The sequence below is a fragment of the Amblyomma mixtum genome, chromosome 3 (genome assembly GCF_055824585.1).
Source record: "Amblyomma mixtum isolate Tamu chromosome 3, ASM5582458v1, whole genome shotgun sequence".
Classification (NCBI taxonomy): Eukaryota; Metazoa; Arthropoda; class Arachnida; order Ixodida; family Ixodidae; genus Amblyomma; species Amblyomma mixtum.
In genome coordinates this window covers 56,323,865-56,346,786 of record NC_143014.1, presented here as the reverse complement: position 1 = coordinate 56,346,786, position 22,922 = coordinate 56,323,865, and the positions used below count along the sequence as shown (strand labels likewise).

The window sequence follows — 22,922 nt, the reverse complement described above, 5'->3', positions numbered from 1 at the left end:
TGGTACAAGACACAGCGCTAACAGTATGGCAAATTTAGCTTTTCCTTGGTGTAAGTGGCTGGATGCACAAATGCTTTTTCTGCTCAGAAAAAATGACAAGCAACTTAGTTCAGGCTTTCGAATGTTTGTAGTATGCAGTGATTAGCTCATGTGAAATAGTGGAGCAAGGTGCGTGTGGCAACTGCCAAGTGTAAAATATATGGCTAATTGTGTTCAAGCAACCTTTAATTGGTTGCAGACCAGAATGTGCACTTCATGATGCATATTTGTGCCCTGTATCATGTATGCAGTACTTAATTGCTACATTGTGTTAGCCTGAATGATGGATGGCTAGGCATGCCTCTATCAGAAGTATAGTGATGAGATCAGCATCAGTTCGACTACCGTGTTGTCATGCACGCACAGCAGAATGAGATAAAGATCAAGTTGTCATTAGCAGCCTCTGTAGTGTTAGATTTCTATGAAATGAAGTCTGTGATGTGGCCGAGAGCCTTTGTTGCAGCCATCTTGATTGAACTAGCCACACAATGTGATCAGTGCTGTATTACCCGGCACTGAGCTGTCGGGTTTCTTGCTAATAACATCCTGCTTTGATTCAGAGCGTTGAGACTGTTTGTCCTGTCACTCATTCAATTCTAATGCTGTTGATCAACGGGCAGTTAGGTTTGGAAACAGTAGCCAAAGTGCCAGAAATTGGCAGTTTGAAGATTGTAAGGCATTTCCGGGAACTGTCACATCTGAACTGGTCGTGGATGTTAATCTGTTCAAGCTTATTTCTTGATAACTCATTTTTGCATGACATGGACTTTGCTATTTAGCTGCATTTCCATGCAAAGTCAAATATATCAGATGCCAAAATTTTTGGTTTTCTTTGTAATGATCCGCAATGATTTGACAATTACTTCTCGCCTATTTTGGTTTTGGGGCTGCCATGGTGGCTGTTATTATGGTGCTTGGCTGTTGACCCTAAAGGGGCGGGTTTGATCCCGGCCGAGGCGGTAGCATTTCGATGGAGGCAGAGGTGTACTGTAAAGAACTCCTAGTGGTCGAAATTATCCGGAGCCCTTCAATACTGTGTCCCTCATAGCCAGAGTTGCTTTGGGGTGTTAAACTCCAGAAATCTAAACCTATTTCAGTTTTGGTTTCTAGAGCCGAGCGATGGCTATGGCATTGAAGGTCAGTATAGGTCACGTGAGGCATGAAAAAAAAAAAACTGATATAATTGCTGCTTTGTCATTTTAATTCGCTACAGTGCTAAAGCCAGTCTGCCTCAAGAGCTTGAATCACGAGTGAAGCAGCGATTATACTGCAAGTTTTTTTCACTCCTCACGTGACTTATACTAACCTTTGACATCATAGCCATTGCTTGGTTCTTGAAACTGAAAAGGCGAGCGAAAAAATCTGGTTATAAATTATTCAGTGGTAATAGGTGAATACCACGTGGTGACCAATGTATACTAATGTCGTATGCACCATTACAAAGAAAACACTCAACCAGATATTTGCTGCCTATGCTTCTTTAATGTAGCCTGACCGCTATTAGCTGTTGTAATAGGGCAAAGTAGAGGTTCTGCAGCTTGTAAAACTTGCTTAGTAGCGGTATCAAAGAGGAGTTAATGGTGCTCAAAATATGTAATGTAAAGGTTGTGAAAATGGTGATAGTGAGTGATGGTGAAAGTTGTGTTCTACACATCTGTCCTTTAGAGGCACTCTTCATACTAGAACTTTCATGTATAGTACATGCTAAAATGAAATTTGGAACAGTTTTTGAGGCATGCATTCTGGCGGATGTGTAAATAGTAGTTTGCTGTGGCACTTGGAGTATAGGGGCTAAATTTTTTTTTTTGTTATGCGCAATAGACTAGTAAACAGCTATTTGGAAGTTATGTAGGTGCCTTCAAAAGTAAATGGAAGGAAATATTAACGAAAAAAATTAATCGTTGTCCCGCCAATTCATGCATCCTTGAATACATATGTACAGCCTAATTGTGATTTTGCGAATTGCACTGTGCATCAAAAAACATGGACCATTATGCGTTAGATTTAAAGAAATTAAATTGTTTTGACAAAGTCACCTTCCATTTACTTTTGACGCCGAGTGTACACCCATTAAATAATACATTACTGAATTTATTATCTTGTGTTGTGTTTAGCTTCAACTTAATTGCAGAGTGGTCCCAAGTGTTCAGGCATTAAAATGTAGAACTATTCTGAAAGCTGCTTTTAAAGTTTTGTGCCCTGCAATGAACAGAAATTGCTTTGCCAAAGATGTTTGGTGCAGTGATCATTTTTTGCAAGGTACTGGTTGTGCATTGTTTTAATGGAAAATATGCAGAGTATAAGGAAGTTGCTTGTTGCTGAAGCGAGATGCCAAGTCACTTTAGGGCCTTAAGTTGGTGATGTAATCATGAAACTGGTTCATTTCAGATTGCGCATGCCATCCGAGAAGAGGCCACCAAGTCCATCGGTAACTACCGAAACGACACTGATGTGCAGCGCCTGTGGGATGACATCCAAAGCAGCGTAAGGCTTGGTTCTTTCAAGCTGACTTATTATTTGTGTGTACTTGATTATAAAAGAACGGCTAGGCACATATAGGGACCTGTATTCGTTGCTGTAGTTTTGTTGGACCTTCTGGTCCAGTTTGACAAATATAACATATTTAGAGGTCCTGAAACACGTTTTATCAGAGCTGCAAGTGCTCTGTATGGAGAGAGACTTCTTGTGGAGTTGCCTACTGGGCGAAATTTTTAATGTGATCTGTCATTGGGCAGTTGACATAGGCATTTTGTGCCATCAGAGGTCATTACCAGTGATGCAGAGGTCAAAGTGGTTTGTTGCTACTTTTAAGGGTAGCCTTTAACAAGCGATTACAAATTTCATCTTGTTATCATTTGTTCAATAGCAGAAAGTCCCTTTGTGGTGGCTATTCCATGGCATTTTGTTCATGGGGTATTGGCAGAGCGTGCTGTCCGAGAAGTTGTTGCTAAAAAAACTATTAAGTGGTTTGAACAACTTCACTCCCCGTACTAGGCATTTGTATTAGCAGCATTCATAATCGGGGAGCACATTTATGGCTGCCTGCAAGGGACACTAAAAAGAAATTGAAACAAACTACATTAGGCTGATAGATTACACTTGGGGAACACTACCAGGATTATGTCTGCATGGAAAGATTCGTGTTAATGTAAAAATAGTCTTGAGATATCAACCCTATTTACCCTCCCTTGCATTGTGAGTGGAGTTGTATAATTTTTATGCATGCAACTTTTTGAGCTGGCTGGAAATTAGAGAAAATGAACGCAAATGAAACCGCTTGGTTCACCTGCCAGATGACTCTTAATTCTGACATTTTTCTATAGATGGCGTGACCATACTACACGCACACACTATACAGTGCTGTCCTCTTGAAAAATGGTAGCCTCCGCATTTGGCAACGGCACAAATGACCCTGAGAGGTTGAGCTTGGCTTGCACTTCTGAAGTTTCTGTGCACAGTGGCCCATGCAGGTCGACCGGCAGCATGTGTAGCGAGCGTTGCTCTGCATTCTGGTATCACGGCAGAGTTTGCCATGCTGCCACCAAAAAACTCACCTGACTGGGCGCAGTTAGTGCAGTTGTCAAGGGGTGTTGCTACAGTCTAATGCAAATCGAGAAAAAAGTGGCTTTTCCCCATCAAAGGACCCGCTTCCAGCCAATGGCGTCAGCAGATTTTCATGAGCCTGTTAGCCTGAGTTGCGTGGCAGTGCAGGGAGTGGCCTTACAATGCAGGAGGGGGACTGTCCCCAACAATGCAGGGAGGAGACTATCTCTTTTTATCTGCCACTCTCTGCATTGCCACGCTAGCAGGTTCATGAGAATTGGCCGAAGCCAATGGCTGGAAGGGGGTCCTCTGATAAAGGAAAGCCACTTTTTTCTTGACTTGTTGCGTCGACTATAGTTTCTTTTGCTTTAATGTAATTTTTTGGTCTATCGATGATCTTTTCTCAATAAAAATGGTCTTTCATCTTGGGACACTGAACTCTCAATCTAGTTGGACTTGGTACACTAAAACCTTGTTAATTCAGAAATTCAAATTGGCTCTGCTGTCAGTCTAGCGGAACAACCATGCAAGTCTATGGCATCGAGAATTCGTTTATTAGAGCAGCTCTGTGCTGGCATCTATTAATTTGGATGGGCTCTTTCGAATTGGCACAGTGTCCACATACGACTGCCTTGGCAAGTGATTGCCTAAATATTTGTCGGGCCTGAACTGCATATTTCATTGTTCCGCACGCTTCTCTGATGTGTGTGCAAAGGCAGGCATGTTGGCGATCTGTAGGCCAACGTTGATAGGCAGTCTGACCGTGTAGTTTTGTTTTCAGAGCTTCACTGCGGCTATTGCGCATATCAGCCAGCCAAGCCTATGGCTGCACACCAATGTCTTATTGCTGATCTCTTTTTTTTGTTTTGTTTTTGAAGGAGTCTTGCCACTCCTGCGTCAGTGTGCACTTGCCGTGCTTCTGTCCGCGTGGTATTTCCTTTCTGGAGGGGGCCAAAACGCTGCTCATCATGAGCTGTCGTTCGTTCATCCGGTGAAGCCTCCTCAAGTGCTACACCATCTGCAGAAGAGCTCCAGCACTGCAGTTGGATACAACTCGAAAACGAAGCGGCTTTTCCCTGTCAAAGGAACCCGTTCTAGTCGATGACGTTGTACAATTCTCATGAGCCTGCTGGCATGACAATTCAGGGAGTTGCAGATAAAAGGGGATAGTCCCCTCCCTGCATTGTCGCGCCGCTCCCTGCATTGCCACAGTAGCAGGGTCGTGAGAATTGGCCGGTGCGACTGGCTGGAAGGGTGGTCCTTTGTCGGAGAAAAGCTGCTTCGTTATTCAGTTGTATATCAGTCTGCAGCACATCATACACTGAAACAAGCCATCGATAACCTTGCTGTTTTGGAGCAGTTCTGCTTCTGGCACTCACGATAATAGCATGCATTAATTAAAGCATTTGGCGGAGCTACTAGAAATCGTCACTGTCACGCTGTTTTAGTCTGAAAAGAAAGTGACCTTTTCCCAGGTTTTCACATAAGTTACTTTCACGCGAATGGTTTTTGGCTGTTTCTTGGGGGGCCATTCCATAATTTCTTATTTGGAGAATTTGGATGTTTTTTCCTTTTCTTTGACGTCCGAATTAATGAGGTTTTAATGTAATTCTCATTTAGTGGCTGTTTAATGTGAGCAGTGTAGTCACCTTGTGGCTTCTCACTGTGCATTTGGCCACCAGTTTCAGTACACATGGGGTAGCATATTTTACAAGATTTATGAAATAAGTTCTATACAGGTTGAAAGCAATCATATTAACTTCTCATGTTTTTCAGCAGAATTGCAAGTTAAAGCATGTCGTGGAAATGGTTTGTGAATTAATGCTTGGAGCGTAATTTTACCTGGCAAGTTGCACGCTACACTTGGAACAATGATGGGTCGCAGAACAATGATGGGTCGCTGAAGTTTTCGTTTGAAGAGCTGAGACACTGGGCCACTAAATGGAAAATCTGTCCTTTCGCCTTCTTTTGGTGTGCTTAAACAGCTTTTTGTGCATGGCTGAACTGTTAGTCAACATTACTTGCCGCAGAGGCTCAGTGCCTTTGATGTTCGTCTGCTGATCCAAAGGTTGCGGGTTTGATCTTGGGCACGGCAGCCATATTTCGATGGAGGAGAAATACTGAAATTTTTCTATGTGTAATGTTAATGCACAAAAGGACCCCAGGTGGTCTAAATTAATCCAGAGCCCTTCACTGTGTGTCTCTCATAGCTCTTCTGTTGCTTTTATAATTTGCAATAATTTGTAATTTACAATTTGTCAGTCGACAATGGCATTAGTTTTGAGCGGCTGAAAAAACTGTGGTTGTGTAGTTTGCAACCCTTAATGTGTATCCGTGACCTTCGTAGAGTGTGGTTTCTGTTGCTGAAGTGTACAGCGCTTGCTTTAGGCTTGTACAGCTGGGAACAAAATTTTGCTGTTTGTTTCAGCGCATGGAGCATGTGTCCTGTCATGCTTCCAGGCTTTGCAGTGAACTGGTTGTTGTTTTGGAATAAATGTGTTCATTTGAAGTGATCTCATTGCGTGCTGCTTTTTACAGCTGCATTGCTGTGGTGCCAACAGCACTGCGGACTATGATGTCCTGCCACCATCCTGCTGCCCCGAGAAGCCACAGGACTGCACAAAGGACAAGGCTTACAAAGAGGTATGTGAACTAGTTCAAGACACTAACTGCGGTCTCTTGTGGGTGCATAAAAGCCATTCATTGAAGGGACTAGGAAATGACATTTTCAGAGGCTAAGTAAAGAAAGTGAGCGATAGGCATTCCATCAGATGTTACCCTACTGCAAGGATTTTTGAGCTAGCGTCATCAAAACTGAAGATATTGGCGATTAAAAATGGCGCTCCTCCTCTCCCTGCTGCCCCCGCCCATGAAAACTTCATTGGTTGACTCTTTGGTTATTGCTCCCATTTTCTCCCCGCGAGTCTAATTCCTGGTCTTCCTGCACATACTTAGACCATTGCTTATCTTCTCTCTCGTCTGTTGTCGGCAGTTATGGACCTAGAGCTAGTGCAAAATGCATGGTGAATGACTGTAGCAAAGCAAAATTACCGTCTGCACTAAGCCAGAACTTGATTAGAGGAAAACTGGAATATACAAACTGTTGCATATGCTTATAGCTGTCATTCTTCCTAGTTTCAGCTGTAAGGAAAAATTGTTGCTCTTTCCATGGCCGGTCAAGTCAGGGGTCATGACTGGTGCCACTGTGAAAAGCAATCAGTTGAAGATGGGAAGCAGAGGCAGACTTGACAGGTGCTTCACATGGCGTTTCATCTTTGTTCCGGTTTTGTTCTGATAGCTGAGCTTGCAGTTCCTTTTTTCCATTGTTTTTTAATTGGGGACGAATGGATTCTATGGGAGGATCAGAGGCGTGGACTTTTTACCTGATCATACCCAAAGGTTTGTTGAATGAGCTGCTCCCTGAAAGCCAGCTGATTAAATTTGGCATTTTAGGCAAGCTCTAGAACATCAGGATGGATGAAGTTTTTTATTGATGTGGTTCAAAAGCCAGGTCACTTTCCAAGTCTTGCCAGTAGATGCTGCCACCACTGAATCCTCCGGGTCCGCTACGTGCAAAAAAAGAAACAAAGCAAAAACCAATTTCAGGAAATGATTATTGATGACAGAAGGCCAGAATAGATTTTTCTTGTATTTCAATAGTGACAGTTGCAGCAGGTCAGCAATTTCAATGTATACGATGATTTCAATGAACTTCAGCCTCTCCAACGGATTCCTCTTCCCATGAGCCGTCACGTCGAGCGTATGTTTGCCTATCCAAAATCTTCGTCCATGCATACTTATTAGTGTTTTCGCACACAGTCTTCATCACTTCCGCCGTGAAGAACAAAAAAAAAAATTGACAGGTTGAGCAAATCTGAGTGGCACTCTGCAGCGATGCGCCGATATGGACACCTGGCTTTCGTCTGTTGAAAAACTCGATGCAACCTTGAGCATTTGGCAAACTGTCTTCGCCATACGTTGTGAAGACCCTGAAGCAGAAAAATAAACCACTTTCATCAATTACAAACCGCATGCACCGCAGGAAACAGAGCGAACGTAAATAAAACTTCTATGCAAGTATGTGCTGATGTTCCATGCCCCTGAGACGAAGTCTCGCTGTTGAAACTGAAATCAGATGTTTGTACATCGTTGTCAGACTCATAACTGCTGCTTTTGTCGCAAAAAACGAAACCGAAACTGGCCGAAGCGTTGGTGCCAGCTTTCGCTTTTGAGGAGCGCGCGGCGATGCGGGCGCCATTTTCTCCGGCTGATGCTGCTGCGGCCGTTCAGTTTTATTTTTCACGGGAATTAGCACAACAATTAGCAATTAGCAAATCTGAGTTTAGAGATTATCTTTATTAACTCTTATACCTAGCTCTTCTGCTCTTTCCATTTGAACCCTCTGTATACCTCTTGTAAGCATGCAGTGAACAGTGGAGAGACTGTCTCCATGCCTGACGTCCCTTCTGATCAGTATTCTCTTGTTCTTCTGTCGAGAACTATGGTTGTCCTTTTTCGATCTTGGTTGCAGTGTTTGGTGTTATGAATAACTTGCAGAAAAGGAAATAAGTGAGCGTCTTTTGTGTAGAAAGTTTGTTTCCTTTTGAGCTCTGTATTTCCGGTGTTGGATATCACTTACTCTCATGTTCGAATTAAATTAAAGCTGAAATTTCACTTCACATGTCACCCACTTCTAAACAGTATGTGGGCATTGAGATAAGCTTGCCAAAAACACTGAGGTGAATGAAGTTAGTGGGAAATCCGCATCCTGGGGGATTTTTAGCATGGCAACACATTTAACGAGCTATGGAAGTTGATGCTGGTTTCATTACCTGACACAAGGTGGCTAGTAGCGAGGCGATGTCCCATTTCTGCTCTAGAATTTTTTATTTCTGAAGCAACACAAATGATTGACTTGATGGGAAAGCTGGAGAGCTGCACCTTCAGACAAGTCCAAACCAGCTGTGATCCTTGGCCTAGCTCTGAAATGTGCTCGCCTCTAAATGGCATATTTTATGCACTATTACGAGTTAAAAACTGCACAAACCTGAGTTCGCAAGCTTTGCCTGGAGATGGAAAAGAACGTCAGGAATGTGAATGAGGGAAGTTTTTTTTGTTCTTCGGTACTTAAGGTATGAGGCCACTTTTAAAACTCAACCTTTTGATGAAATTCAACTCTTCCCACTTTGTTTCATTGAACTGCCAATTCACTCCTGCATGAACTATAAGAATAACTCTGTTACAAAGCTACAGCCAAATTTGTAACCCCCCTGCAGATCTCACAAAACCGAAACCAGAAATTTGCATCTGGGGTGTTCCATTTTAGCTGCAAAATAATTGATTAGCTGGCTATGAAACTGGTCTTTTTTCTTGCTGCGGCCGTTGCTGATGCATGAGTTAAAATGTCATGAACAAGCCAGTTTTGGGTATGAGCTGTGTTCAGTGCCACCATTATTAAAGGTGCACTGAAGAGGAATCTGAACTTGTCTTTTTGCCGTGGGAACTCGATCTACACGTTCCGAGCTTTCTTAGAAACTGCGATTTACTGCCCTGTGTGGCCGATTTCCCCAATTAAATCGAATTAACGTCCGGCTCCCGCCTTTTTTTTTTAATTCTGCCTCGTACGGTGGGCGGACTCGACCTACGCGTGGAGCGCCTTTCACCCAGTCCCGTGGCGGCTTGCTGCTCTGCCATCGGCGGAGTAATACGTAGTAGTCCGTAGTAGCAAATAGTCCGCGCATACTTTTATTTATTCGGGCTTATTTTGCGGCTATATTATCTGCGAATAAAACTATTTACTCGTGGAAACCTAAAAAACATAATAAAGCGAAAGCAAAGCCTCCACGGAGCTGGGTGAAAGGCACTCCACTCGTTGGTTGACTCCGCCCACCGTATGAGGCAGAATTAAAAAATAAAGGCGGGAGCCGGACGTTAATTCGTTTTAATTGGGGAAATCGGCCACACAGGGCAATAAGCCACTGTTTCTAAGAATGCTAGGAACGTGTGGATCGAGTTCCCGTGGCAAAAAGACATGTTCAGAATCCTCTTCAGTGCACCTTTAACTGCGATGCCGCTGCAGCAACAGGTGAACTAACCATTCTTTTTGGCCTTGTAATGTGAGTCATTAGAAAGTGTTGAAATGAGAAATACTTTCTAAATTTTTGGCCAAACAGTTTTAATGCGTCAGTCAGTTTTAAATGAGCCCTTTGTATGTTGAACAGGCCCATGGTCAGAAGTTAAACATGAACTCTGTCTGCTCTGCTTATATCCAGTGAAAAGGCTCTGTGGTGATTGTAAGACTGTGGTACAAGACCGTGGTGCCTGTAAGTGCTACTGAAGGGCTGCACAGAAATGTATTAAAGAGGAGCTGTAACTATTGTTGCCATATTTTTGTTGTTGCTGTACAAGGTGTTATGGGAGGCTTTCCATGCCCAAATGTCTAATTGGTGGTAACTTAGTTGTACTGCAAGAGGTTTTTTTTAGGATTTCCTACTTTGAGATCTATTTCCATTGTGAAATTGAAGTTTATATTCCGTAATAAAGTGGGATGCTGTACATTTTATAGTGGACTGCAGCGCTTTCCAGTCTGTTTTGTGATCACCGTGAAGAGCGCAGCTTGAAAGAATGTAAAATCCACAGTGGCCATATTTGTGCCAGGCATGCACACCTGCAGTGCTTGCCAAGCAGCTGTGCTTTGTGGCTAAGCACTAGATGGAGTGTAGTTCCTGGCTGTGGCTGGCAGATTTTGTTGGATGCAAAGTTTGATGCCTGTTAAAGAATCCTGTGTGGTTTAAGCTAATTTCGAGGCCTCCAGTGTGACATAGCTTGTAGTGAAGATTTAGCTTTGCATGTTAAAATGGATTAAGATCTTAAGCATTGTGAAAGCAGATACTTCCCGGGTAGTCTTGATTACTGTGTGCAGACTATGGGCCAGGGGTAATGCCATCTCGTTCCTGTGCCATTCGCTTTGAATTTTTTTTTTTACTTTCTGTGAAAGTTGTTTTTCGAGCCAAGTAGTCTTATATTAATTCAGAGCAACCTGTGAATATTCAGGGTCTTGTAACTTCCAGGGGAAATATAAATTTTTGTACGTTAGCTACTTCGTTGAGGTTTTGCTCCACCACCTACCTGATGAATCAGTGGTCTACCACCTGTTGCCGTGTAAAGGTGGAGCCAAGGAGTTTTGTGATGCTCTTATTACTTTTTTCATGTTAAAGTGATCCCCCCTAGCATCAGAGATAGCATCAGGGAAGGGGGACATCCAAATATGTAGCAAGCTGCAAGGTGCATTCCCATTATTTCAGTTACAGGGAAAGAAACTTTGATCAACAGTTCACTTGAAAACATGGCTTGTAGTTGCATTTTTTTTTTTGTTGCAACTGAGTAGCACTGAGAATTTGTGAGCAATTTCTTATGTTGAAATCTGTTCTTATTTTTCAGAATTGCATTGACGTGCTTCTGGAGAAGTTCAATGGAAAGATTGTCTACGTTGGGGTGGCTGGCATTGTCATTTGCTTTATTGAGGTAAGAACTGGGTAATCCCCTTCAGAATTGCTGTAGTGTAACCTCCAAACTTAAGGTGGAACGGCTATGAAAACAGTTTAGTTGGGCCGTTTGGTGAGTGATCATTTCAAGAAAAACTGAGCAAAACAGACAAGACATGGGAAAGAAAGGGGCAAACGCAAGCAAGACATTGGAGGTAGTCTGTGTTTTTCTCCTTGTCTGTTTCGTAGTTCTCCGTGGAACACTAAGCATGATGCAGCTGTGGGAATAGTTTTGGTAAAAGAGATTTTATGCTGGTCGATTAGCCTAATGTAGAGACTTAGTAGAGATATCTAGATATTATGATGTGGTTCGTTCTTTGCCCGATTTTTTTTGCTGTATCCATGTGGAACTATCAAACATAGGTATCGTATTTGGATACAATCAGGTAGTCAGTGATGCGTCCAAAACGCATTTGTCCTCTTAGGAATGCATGCTTGATGTTTGTGCACTGTGTATGTCGAGGGCATTGTGTAGAATAGGACCCATTCTTCATTTGTTCCCAAAAATCCTTTATGCCTGCACAAAAGCATCTACTCATTCTTAGCCTTTTCAAATTCTCAAAAATTTCTCATTCTGTGTCGTACTGGGACTCATTCTTTCGAGCACCAAAACGTTGCCCTGTACTTGCTGAGCAGGCTGAATTTCTGGTTGAAGGCCCTTGGTTACACTTAAGGGGGACACTGGTCTTGAAAAAAAAAATATTAATGAAGTCACAGTTACGAAATCTTCAGGGAGTATGTATTTTTGTGTGCTGATTCTAAAAGTCATTTAATTTCATGTAAAACAATTCCTTGAGCACTTGTGCACTTTTCATGCTAGTATTTTGCGGAGAGTTTTGAAGAAATTTGATGCGTGAAACTCGCTGAAATGTATGCCATTGGGTTCTCTTGACACCAAGAAATACAATTAGGGTAAAATTGTCTTCCTGCCTATCATAGAACTTGAGTTTGAGTTTTGAAGTTGTCGCTTCAGAAATGAGAAGGAAAGTGTGTATTCCTGTTTCTGAAGTGGCAGCTTCAGTACCCTATTACTCAAGTTCTATGAGAGCCAGGATGATAATTTTACCCTTATGCGAAATTAATTAATGCGAAAATAATTTTACAGTTATGCGAAATACACAGTACCTTGCGCTGCTTGGTAGAGCGTGCTGGTTACCTGAACCTTACTACAGATGACTGAAAATATCCATTGTCATCCATGCCCACTGATTCGTTCAGTACAGTAAGAGATTTTTCGATCTCTGCAAGGCCCGGAAAATCCGGAAGATCCGTGAACGTAAAAAAAAAATGCGTTTCTTTGAAAATAAGACTTCAAAAATCTCGAAATTCGCTTCTTCCCATGTCCCGCTTGCAAGCGATATTAGACTGTATCTGAGCCACAGTCGTGCTTTCACGCCTGTGTGTACCACATCGCATCACAATACCAGACAGTGTGACGTGGCCGCAGGTCTGCTGCCAACGAATGCACACGCTGCGTGAAGCAAGAACAGTGAGTTTGTATGGGCAACAATGCTCACAGACTGATAGGTACCCCACAGGAAGATGTGAGCACCTCTGAAGGCACACTTCCTCTCCCTCCCATCCCTCCTCCCACATCTGCTGCCCCACACTGCACATCGTCCAAGCTGTGACGGGTGCTGCAGCTTTCCCGTTGTCCCGTTTTTAACGCGATCGAGCGCTCTTTGTCGGCCATCTCGATGGCAACACAGACCATGCCATTATCTCTAAAGGCAAGAATAGAGAACCAATAAAGCCTATCCAAGCCAGTCAGTCTGATTCACTCGCGTCAGCGCCTGCCATGGCACTCGCTGAATCCGTTCGAATCCAAGATGGTTCCTTTCACGGCAGCTGGGAACAGTTCGGTTGTTAGGGATGCCCTCTTGCATCTTTATCGGGCAAAAAAAAAAAAAGAACTTTCAATTGAAAAGTGATCTCCGCAGTATTGTCGGCATCTATTTTAGTCTGAAGAAGTAAACTTTTGGACTTTACAGTGTCCACAATATCAGTTGTGAAAATCTACGGGTTCCTATGAGGTGCATGACGGTTCCTCAGTGAAGTCCTAAATGTCGTGCAAGTCCGAATTAGTGGAGTCCGAAAAATGTCTGCTACTGTAGTTGAAGGGCAGGGTGGTGCCTGTCGTATCCACATGGAAAGTGGTGACTTTCCTTTTTATCCTTATTCTACAGTTGCTGCGATCCTTTCAACATTAACATTTGGTTGGGTAGAGTTTTGATGAACAGCTGTCTCACCAGCATTGTATTTGTCACAGCAGTAGTAGTGTTGTGCTACACGTGCGAAATCAAGCCACTGTAACGAAACGCATGTTCATTTGGGGTTTAGACAAAAACACAATGCACATCCTCAGCTTTGTGCATATATTGAGTCCACGGTGGAAGAAAGAGGTGCTCCGATGGTGCGGTCACACTGTGATGAGAGAGAGGCCACTTAGTGTGACTGGAATTGAGTACCGCCGCTAGGGGCCGCAAGTGCTCAAGGGGCTGTCTTTATCCTCTTCGCATATTCTGCTGCCGTTGCTATGGAGCAGCGGCACACACGCGGAAATTTGCAGCCTCAGTCAGCATTCAAACACCCTAACCTTGATATATTCCTGTTTTCTTTATTTAACCACCTAGTTGTGAGCAGGTAGAAGCTTGTATACTGCTCGCTGCGCAGATACTTCAATTTTCTACTGCAGAGAGACGCGTCGTCTGCTAGGCAGTGGTGCTCTCCACCTAGATGCCTTAAAGTGGGCACCGCAGGCGCTCAGTGATTTATTGCTCTGTCTTGCAGTTTGAAGAGCTGTTTTATGACGACATGCTGCTAATAGCAATCCCTGAGTGGGCGACCAGTAGCTTAGTTTACAGGGATACAACAATGGGCAAGACCATTTCGTATACCCTTCTGCTACGACTGTAGAGATGTGCTTTCATCCGCTGTCTTGAATCTTTTGTTTATTTGCATTCCGACAGTGATTACGTGAGTCGAAGTTTTCAAAAACATGCTGCAAAGCCTGACATGTACAACCTCACCACTCCTGAGAAGCTTGCATCACATTGAGTTTACACGCGCTGAGCACAGGGTGGATCTAACAGCTTATTTCCTAAATTAAAATTTTGCAGTGAGGATGCGACCATTCAGCTAACAAAGATCTGTCAGCAGCAACTCTCACAACTTAAAAATGCTCGCGAAGCTTTCAGCTGAGGTGTGAGATGTGAAAGATGGTTTATGTTCAAACAGCTGACCTTCGAGTAATCAAAGCAGGGCCCATCTTGAGTGATTTCTACGAGGCTTCATATGTCCAGCAGTGTGTAGTAATGCAAAACCGTTCAGCTGCGCAGCAGCTTTGGCGAAAGGGCACAGAGTGTGAGCTCATTGATAGTTGATAGGACCCAAACTTGCCTCAGTGTGTACACGAGTCTGCCAGAGAAGCCAAACATATGCGATGTTTATGTTTCTTTGTTCTGCTTCTTTTCTGTTTGAATTTTAGTCTTAATATGTTGGTTGTCTTATACAATATCAGCGACCTGCTTGTAATGTTTGACATTACTTTTTTTTATGGTAAAAAATAAAGTGACTACGAAGTTTCCTCTGGTTATTACATTGTGGATACAATTCAGAAATCTATTAAACCCTTCAACTTGTGCTTTGCTCCAGCTAACTGTCGGCACAACTTGCTTATTTTGGCAGCTGTATAGAGTTTTATTGATCTGGTGCTGTTGCACCCTTCTCAGTGCATGTTACATGGTGCTCACTTCGGTGTTTTCAATAAATACTATTATATTAATTTTTCTTCTAAACCTCGAAAGTTGCAGTCGAATGGAGCTATGCGCCGAGAAGGCAGCTGCTAGCACTATCAGTTCAGCGGTCACCCATGCAGCCCTGAGTTGAATTATGGGGAGAATGTGGGCAGAAATATAAACGGATGTCTCTCCAACTATTCAGTCATTTCAAGTAGGCGAGTGTGATGTATGGAAATGAAGCATCCGTGCCGGGCGCGCCCATAGAAGCGGCAGCAAAACGAGCAAGTAAGGCCCCCTGTACTGGTGCTGCCCCTTGTGGCCGCACAGTGCTTTAGTCGCACTAACTGGCCGCACCTCGCGCTGCTGTCGGATCGCCTCTTTCTTCCACCGCGATTCAATCACTTGTCATTGATGTGCTCACTGACTAAATCCAGTCCAACATGTGGATCTCGTTTTGTCTTTTCCCAATTCTTGCTCTTTTGACCCTTCCGGCAATTGCTAATGCCGTTGAGGTGTAGAACATAAGGGACAGCCAATGTACACGATGCCCTTGCCGCACTTGCAAGTTGCATTGCTGGCCAAATCGCAAGTTACATGAGTGTACCAGCAGATGCAAAACTTGCCCGTGGTGAACACAGGCACACGCTGTTGTATAACGCACTTGATGAACCAAAGATATAAACTAAAGGAGATCAACACTCACTTGCTGTCGGAAGCAAAATTTACACTTCCACCTGTTAGCAACTTTCATTGAGGCATCGATATGATTGTCAGTGCTTCCAGCTGTGGGTGATTGCTCATCTGTGGTCGCTTTCTTTTAGGGTGGAACTTTTTGCCTTTGAAAGCATCCATTATCTGCACCTCTTTCACCACTTTGGTCGCAAGTGGGCTTTCTGTATCGCAGTTCTGCATTATTCCATGCAGAGATACTTTCTTAGCCTCAAATATTTCATCTTTCATAACAAAGTTACTCGCTTTATTCATGGCATGTTTCTCCAGGCCTAGGGTGACCATCCCAGGAGCAGTGCATTATGTAGCCATTGTCTTGCAGGTCACACCCCCCCCCCCCCCCCCCCCCGAAAAAAAACAAAAAACACTAAGGCATCCAATGGGAGCCTAGAAGAATGGACCTAAGTCCTAGCATGGTGGTGCTTTGTGGCTAGCCAACCTAGTTTCGTGTCGTTCAAGGGTTCATGGCAGTAGGTATCCCTACTGTTTCATATGTGTGCTAGTACCCTTGTTCCTCGTATTCTTCCGTATCATTGTCATCTTTGTAGGCCTCTTTCTGCTTTGTGGCAGTTGTGGCGGTACTCCTCTTCAGCTTTGGCGCTTTCTGAATTAAATGGCTTGTGCTAGAGGATGTTTTTGATTGCTAATGAGCATTTCGTCCCCTTAGGCTAACATATGAACTTGTTGGGGTCTAGCGCACTGTGTGCTGATGGGACGAACTTTCAAAAAATCTTGTTTATCTTTTGAAGCCGTGTGGCATGTTGAAGTTCGATGCATTCTGCATACTCTGGTGTACACATCCATTAGACTCACTGGACAACCTTATTAAAGTAGTATCCAGGGTGAATTGGTGTAGTCTTACTTTGAACTGTGAGGATTTTGGCTCAAGCAGCTCAAGTGACCTAATGGGCAGTTTTCCTACGTTGTTTCTCGTGCTGAGGTGGGACTGCACAGAATACTTTGGTTGTGGCCAGGCAGTAGCAGGACACTCTTAAGAGTGGCAGTGTGAAACACTACTGTGCTTCAAGGAAAGACATACGAATACTAGAGCGGCTATTTTGACTGGTTTTGTGGTTTCATTTTGAGAAGGCAAGCTGTCTCGGTGGCTCAGTGGTTATGGCGCTCGGCTGCTGACCCGAAAGACACTGGTTCGATCCCGGCCGTGGCAGTTGAATTTCGATGGAGGCAGAATTCTTGAGGCCAGTGTAGAACCCCAGGTGGTCGAAATTTTCGGAGCCTTTCACTACGGCGTCCCTTATAGCCCAAGTCACTTTGGGACGTTACACTCCCATAAACCATAAACCATCATATTGAAACGAGTGCAATCCATTTATTGGTAACAACTGACTGCGGATTATCTGTTGCTATGTGTAACAAATCCACTTGACAAACACAAATAATGCCTTTATAAACTTGTTTTCTGCAATAAAAATTGCAGTTGCTGGTTGTGTGCTTTGTTGTGGGCCTCTTCTTTTTGAACCGTTAGTGCGTGGTTTTCTTTTCAAAATGAATACATACGAATAACTTGAATTTTCATATAGCACAATGCATGAGGCACGCTATATGGTACTGTTTCTGCTTCATGTTCATAAATTATTTGGTCAGCAGCTTCAGGCTTGTGCCTGGTGCTGGTATTACTGCAGCTGGAAAATACTTCTCTTACCTGTTGCTTCATTTTCACCTACTGGCCAGTATAACTGCAGCTGCGTAGTGCTGGCAGTTTACGGTATTTAGTGGTTTGTGTGAATTCTCCATCAGGAGCACCAATCCTGTTCGTTTGCCACTTGGGCGATCTGTTTGATGCCCTTTGTTTTTTGACACATAAATGTTGATACTCTAAATGTTATGCCTTAAAATCTCCTTGGCTTGTCTAAAAGAACTGCGGTTGGGTTTCTGCAAATCCGTGTCAACTGTAGCTAGGCAGCGATAAGTGAAGTGCGATTGGTAATGACTTGTGTAAGGGCTTTCAGTTGAGGCTGAACTAAGTTCGGTGTGCTTGAGCTTTAAGGGGGGACATGGGTCTTAGATAATTTTTTTTTATTTACTGACCAAATGCAATGAAACTGTAGACTTATTCAGGTTTTTCCGCTGATTTCAAATATGAAATTTGTTTATTTCTAGGCCGATTAGTTCCTGAGATATTAATAATATCTTGCCATTGTCTGCTCAAACAATAGAAAAAAAATGGGCCTCCAGAAATTTAATTTCAATGTGGGTAGATACTACAATGTGAGGAATGCAACGCTGGAAGCAGTTTTCAGTTTTTGTCCGTGTGGACAAATGGGCGTAAGTTAGTTTTAAGTAAGTTAACCAGACATACAGTGCCAGAAAACACGACACACATGAAACTAACTATTAATCCCATTTGTCCACACGGACAAAAAACTGAAAACTGCTTCCAGAGTTGCATTCCTCACACATTGTAGTATCTACCCACATATTAAAATTAAATTTCTGGTGGCCCATTTTTTTTCTATTGTTCGAGCAGACAATGGCATGATATATATTAATATCTCAGGAACTAATTGGCCTAGAAATAAACAAGTTGCATATTTGAAATCAGCTGAAAAAACTGAATACATTGCATTTGGTCTGTAAATAAAAAAAAAAGCTCTAAGACCCATGTCCCCCCTTAAGTACCACTTCTTTGACACATTAGCACTTCTATACTTTCTTTAGTGTAAAAGCTGTTGAAGCAAACTTTCAATTTGAACTCTTAATTCAAACAGCCAGTTTATTTTAATTAACCCTTTGCTATGTATGCACCCTTCTTGTTGGAGTTTTGTCCTGTATTAAACGGTTGGATACCTAAGAATGAATCGGCAGATGTCCCTCGTAGGAGGCCTCCAACCAATGGTGTCCTGTTGTCATAAAGTTGTGATCACCTGCCTTACACCTGCTACACTCCGGGACTTCTTATGGCAGTGGTGCGGAAGCTGTGGAGCCGAAACCTTCCTCTTTGTATGCAGCGGACTGTAGTCCCTGCTTGCAGTTATTAGCTTTCCCTCAAAACATATTATCCTGCCAGTATTTGTTATTTAAGGCGCATTTCTAACACAGCTGCCAACTTTCAGTGTTGAGAGCCAAGGAAAAATTTTCTTGATTACAAATTTGCTAGGCAAGTCTAGTTACTAGAAACCTCAATAGATGGTGCCAGCTGCTCGAGCGACTGGAGTTACTGCAGGGAGAACAGCATACCAGGCTGCAAGGCCTATTATCCTGTGGCTGAGCCATTTTGGGTGGAATGAGTTGCGGATGCTCCGCCTCTGTAGCCTTCCCTTCATTACCAAGAAAAACTGTCTTAGTATATTGTGGCATCACAGGTAGCTAGCAGGTGCAAGGCAATTGGCCATGATGCCATGACAATAGTTCTATGCCATTGTTTGGAATTTCTCCGTTGAGGGGCATTCGTTGCTTCAGTCTAGAGTTGGATCAGCGTATAAGACAATTTTTAGTTGATACAAGTAAGCTGAGGTGCATTGTAGGGTACAGCATACTAATACTGATTTAGGGATATACTGGTTTCTGTGAGGTTGTTCAAAATGCTCCTGCATAACAAATCCTATGACACAGCATTTGGGTGTGATATAAGGCCACTAGCTTCCCCTGGAATTCAATTTTGCAGAATTGTGTGGACAACCACAATCTCATCTAATGCTATTGTTGTTACAGACACTAGTAGGAACAATAGTATGGTGGAAAAATGACTGGTACCTTATTTGCACAATATAATGCTAAGAGAGAGTTTGAGAACTCTGAACTTTAAAAGAAATATTCATAAAGAACAGTCAGAAGGCTGTTCAGGTCAGATATAGCAGAGGGCCCCGCAAAAAACACTGATGGCATATTAAAATATGGAAGCAGCGAATACATTGACATTTAAGAAGCACTGCTTCAGATGCATTCACTACAATCGAGCAAAGCCAAGCCTCCGATACTTTAGTACACACAGGCTTCCACACAGCTGCAGCCACCGTCGCTGCACTGTGCGGCTGCTGCTCAGTGTTTCGAGCTGGGCAATCCTGCACCCATTTGTCCTCCTTTGCTTTCCCTACTCCACCTTATTACCATATCCATAGCCACTTTCTCCTTTTGCACACTGCACAGTTTGCTCCAAGGCCTTTGAAAAACTGGCTTCTCCTAGTGGCTGTCAAGCCTAATTGTGGAGGTCACTTTAAGCAATTTTGAAAAGCTCTGGGAGAAAGAAAAAAAATATTGCACTGTGTTCATACCTTGCTTCGGACTTAACAAGAGGTGCATTCTGAAGCATTATTTGATTTCTTTCATGTAATTCTGCAGATCCTTTGTTCTCAATTCGCGGAATTTTAACTTTTCCGTTGCAGGAAGTTTGAGTCTTTAGGTATACATCGGTTGTTTCTGCTAGAAGTGTGTGCAGGTTTTGCTTCAATTATTCGACCAAGCTCTTTTGAACTCATTGTTCACATTAGTTAGCATGTGTGAAGTTTCCTTAACACAGCATTTTTATAGCTGTTATGAATGCAGCTCATTCAATGTTTTGTGTGGGGCAGTGTATCCACTGTTTGAGGAAAGCTCTGCTACTCCTCTGTAGTGCTACATTACTAGTCAGCATCAGAGTACTTATGAATTCTCTTTTTTTTTTTTTTTTACAGGTTGTTGGCATTGTCTTTGGTTGCTGCTTGGCCAAAGCTATCAGGAAGTACGAAGTGGTGTAGTGTCACTCCACAACAGTTTGATTCTGGTGATGTTTTAGTTTACCAGTCTGTCATCAGGTTCAATGCTTTCCTGGTTAAGCTGATCTTCTGCACGCATACACACTTAAAGGTGTAAAATATGCTCTGTGTAGCAGGTGCCAAAACAAAAACGGAGTTGTCCACTAGTGCTGGAAAATTAGTCTCCCCCGTAATCCCAAAAACCACTTGGATACATTCCGTGCCTTACATGCCAGGACAAATTTTGGAAACCGCCATGTGCAGAGTGTACATAAACGCGCTGTTGGCTTGCATCCTGCATACCGGCATCCCAGTGTGGCAAAGGCCGGCTCCACGGGTGCCCATTCACCACAGTCAATATTCTTTTCATTGCCCAAACTATAGGCAGCCACACTTACTTGGCAGGTATGACCTTAGTGTTTCCTGTGTGTAGGCAAAATGTAGGTTTTTGGTGTGCTTCTCTTGGACTAGTTGCAGCGTGATGCTTCTACATGGACATTTCTGCTTTTTACCTGGGATTTCAAATGCCACACTTGTGTTGTGCTCTGCCACTGTTTGTGGCGGGTTAGTGTTAGGTGGCGTTGTAGTTCCAGTTACCCTTATTGCTTGTCGCAAATGCTCTGTACTTATTATGATGTATTACCCTCTGTGTACAGAAATTTACTTTAGTTACGCTACTTCAGATTCCTGTTGGAATGTGTGCTCTCAAAGTAGTTATTGGTGTGAAGTTTTTTTTTGCAATATTTTGCAACGCTTTGACAGGTTTGATCTGTGTGATCACCTTTCATTTTACATAAACCCACTAGTAGTTGAAAGTAGTATGTATTGTTGCTATACTATACGTTATTTAACTGTGTCTAATAAAACATTGTATTGAATGATGTTTGCGCTGTTCAAGTGGAGTAAAGCCATTGAATGTTTGTGACATTTTGTTCATGTGTTCTTGGTTGAGGCTGCACCAAATGATGGAAGCACTGTGCCAAGTGCACACTGCTCTGTGCGGCTCCTTACTCACATCTACATGGTTCCTGCATGTCGGGTAGTCGTGCGGGCGTCGTTCGCGATGCATCGATCAACATTGTGCGCTTCTGCGGATTTCCATAAATCATGTGGGCTTTCGCGTGGGCCGCTGGCAGCGAGTGACGTGCGTTGCCCCTCGGACAACAATGCCGGATTGTGGTCGTTCTCCGAAGCGGTCGACAACTGAGGATAGGGTAGCGAAACAAAGGGTCGTCTCCGCGATTCCCGGCGGCTGGGCGTCGCAGGTGCGCGCAGCGCCAAGGGCACGCTGGTCACCCGGGCGGCGGCCGTTGCATGCGCGCCGGCTGACGACGTGATGGATGACGGCGAGCGCGGGAATCCGCTCCGTGGCCAGCTGTACGCCCGGCCGGCGCGGCGCGCAGATAACCGCGGCGGCGGTGACGGCGGCAGCCATGATCTTGCTGCCGCCCGGGGTTACCGCCCGGACAGTGCGACAGATCCCAAGCGTTATCTTGCTAAAGACGAGCTTAATTGGGTCGCGTGTTGAGTGGTCGCTGGCTTCCGGTTGCGGATAATTCGGACGCTGGAATCGCGTCCGGAAACATTGTGCGACATATGCGGAGGAACATGCTTGACGGCAAAGGAAATAGTTTTCATTTTCCCGGTGCGTTCGCCAGGCGTCAGGTGCGCAGACGATCGGTCGGGTACGCACGATACCTGCGGTCCGCGTGAGAATCTGCAAACGCATCGATACGCGCAGTTTCGTGACTGTGTAGTCCCATGGTAGTGGTCGAGAACATCCATTTCCTGACTGGTTAGCCCTTGCGCGCAGTCCGGATTGTGGCGGACGTGTAAATAACGGCATCCAGATTCTGCCATGTGCCAGAGGTAAAGGTTCAAACAGTATGAAGTTTTTTTCCTGTAGAGGTGCAATTCCTTTAATTTGTTTTCGGGGTCTATAACGTCTCAAACCTTGGCTGTTATTTAATGGGAAGTACGAATGAATGCCTCTTCCCGCATTGCGTGTACCTCTGTACACCGATACCGTCGTTCTGAGCGCACGCACTTCTAGTATATAGACGGCTTGCACGTCGCGTGAGAAGCGCCGTGATGATGCACAACGCGTTATTTCACGGTGCACGGCTGAGCAGGTGGCGACAAACGCGCGCAGGCAGTTGTCATAGCGGGCGGTATGACGTCAGCGCTAGCAAACTCGACCAGCTGCCTGCCGACTGGTTAAATAGCTGTAAGAAAAAAGCAACGGGGTGGAATCCACGAGCGTCGTGGCTGCCCTCCCGCAGACCGAAATGCTGGCGACAATGTTCACGCGAGCCGCGGAAGCTGCTCTCCGCTGATGGGGCGACAAAAATATGACTCCGTGTTTTACTGTCCCGTAGTTTGACGTCGGCGATTACGGGTACGCACGTCCTTGGGCGAGAATACTAAGAAAAAAGAAATACAACAGGCGTGGTCAGAATGCTGCTTGCAATTATTTTCTGTCTCGACAGGCGTCGACAGAGTGTGCCTAGGATTCCCGGTTAGTTTAACGTCAATCCCTAATTAGTTGTGCACTTCGAATTATTGTTTTCTGCTGATTCTCTGGCTACGTTGACGTTTGTCCGGCAATAAAATGCCATCTGTTGCCGATAACATGG

The 22,922-nt window shown here is 43.9% G+C and overlaps 1 protein-coding gene across 1 annotated transcript in view; it reads left to right on the top strand.

The window, feature by feature from the left end:
- The window catches only part of LOC149350269 (CD63 antigen-like), a 28,885-nt gene extending 7,674 nt beyond the window's left edge, over positions 1–21,211 (top strand). The window contains exons 4-7 of the mRNA XM_089579265.1: positions 2,428–2,523; positions 6,121–6,225; positions 11,023–11,106; positions 20,227–21,211. Of these exons, the coding sequence (XP_089435391.1) occupies positions 2,428–2,523; positions 6,121–6,225; positions 11,023–11,106; positions 20,227–20,289 (348 nt within the window). The 3' untranslated portion in view covers positions 20,290–21,211. The remainder of the gene's footprint in view (positions 1–2,427; positions 2,524–6,120; positions 6,226–11,022; positions 11,107–20,226) is intronic.
- Positions 21,212–22,922: the final 1,711 nt, after the last annotated feature.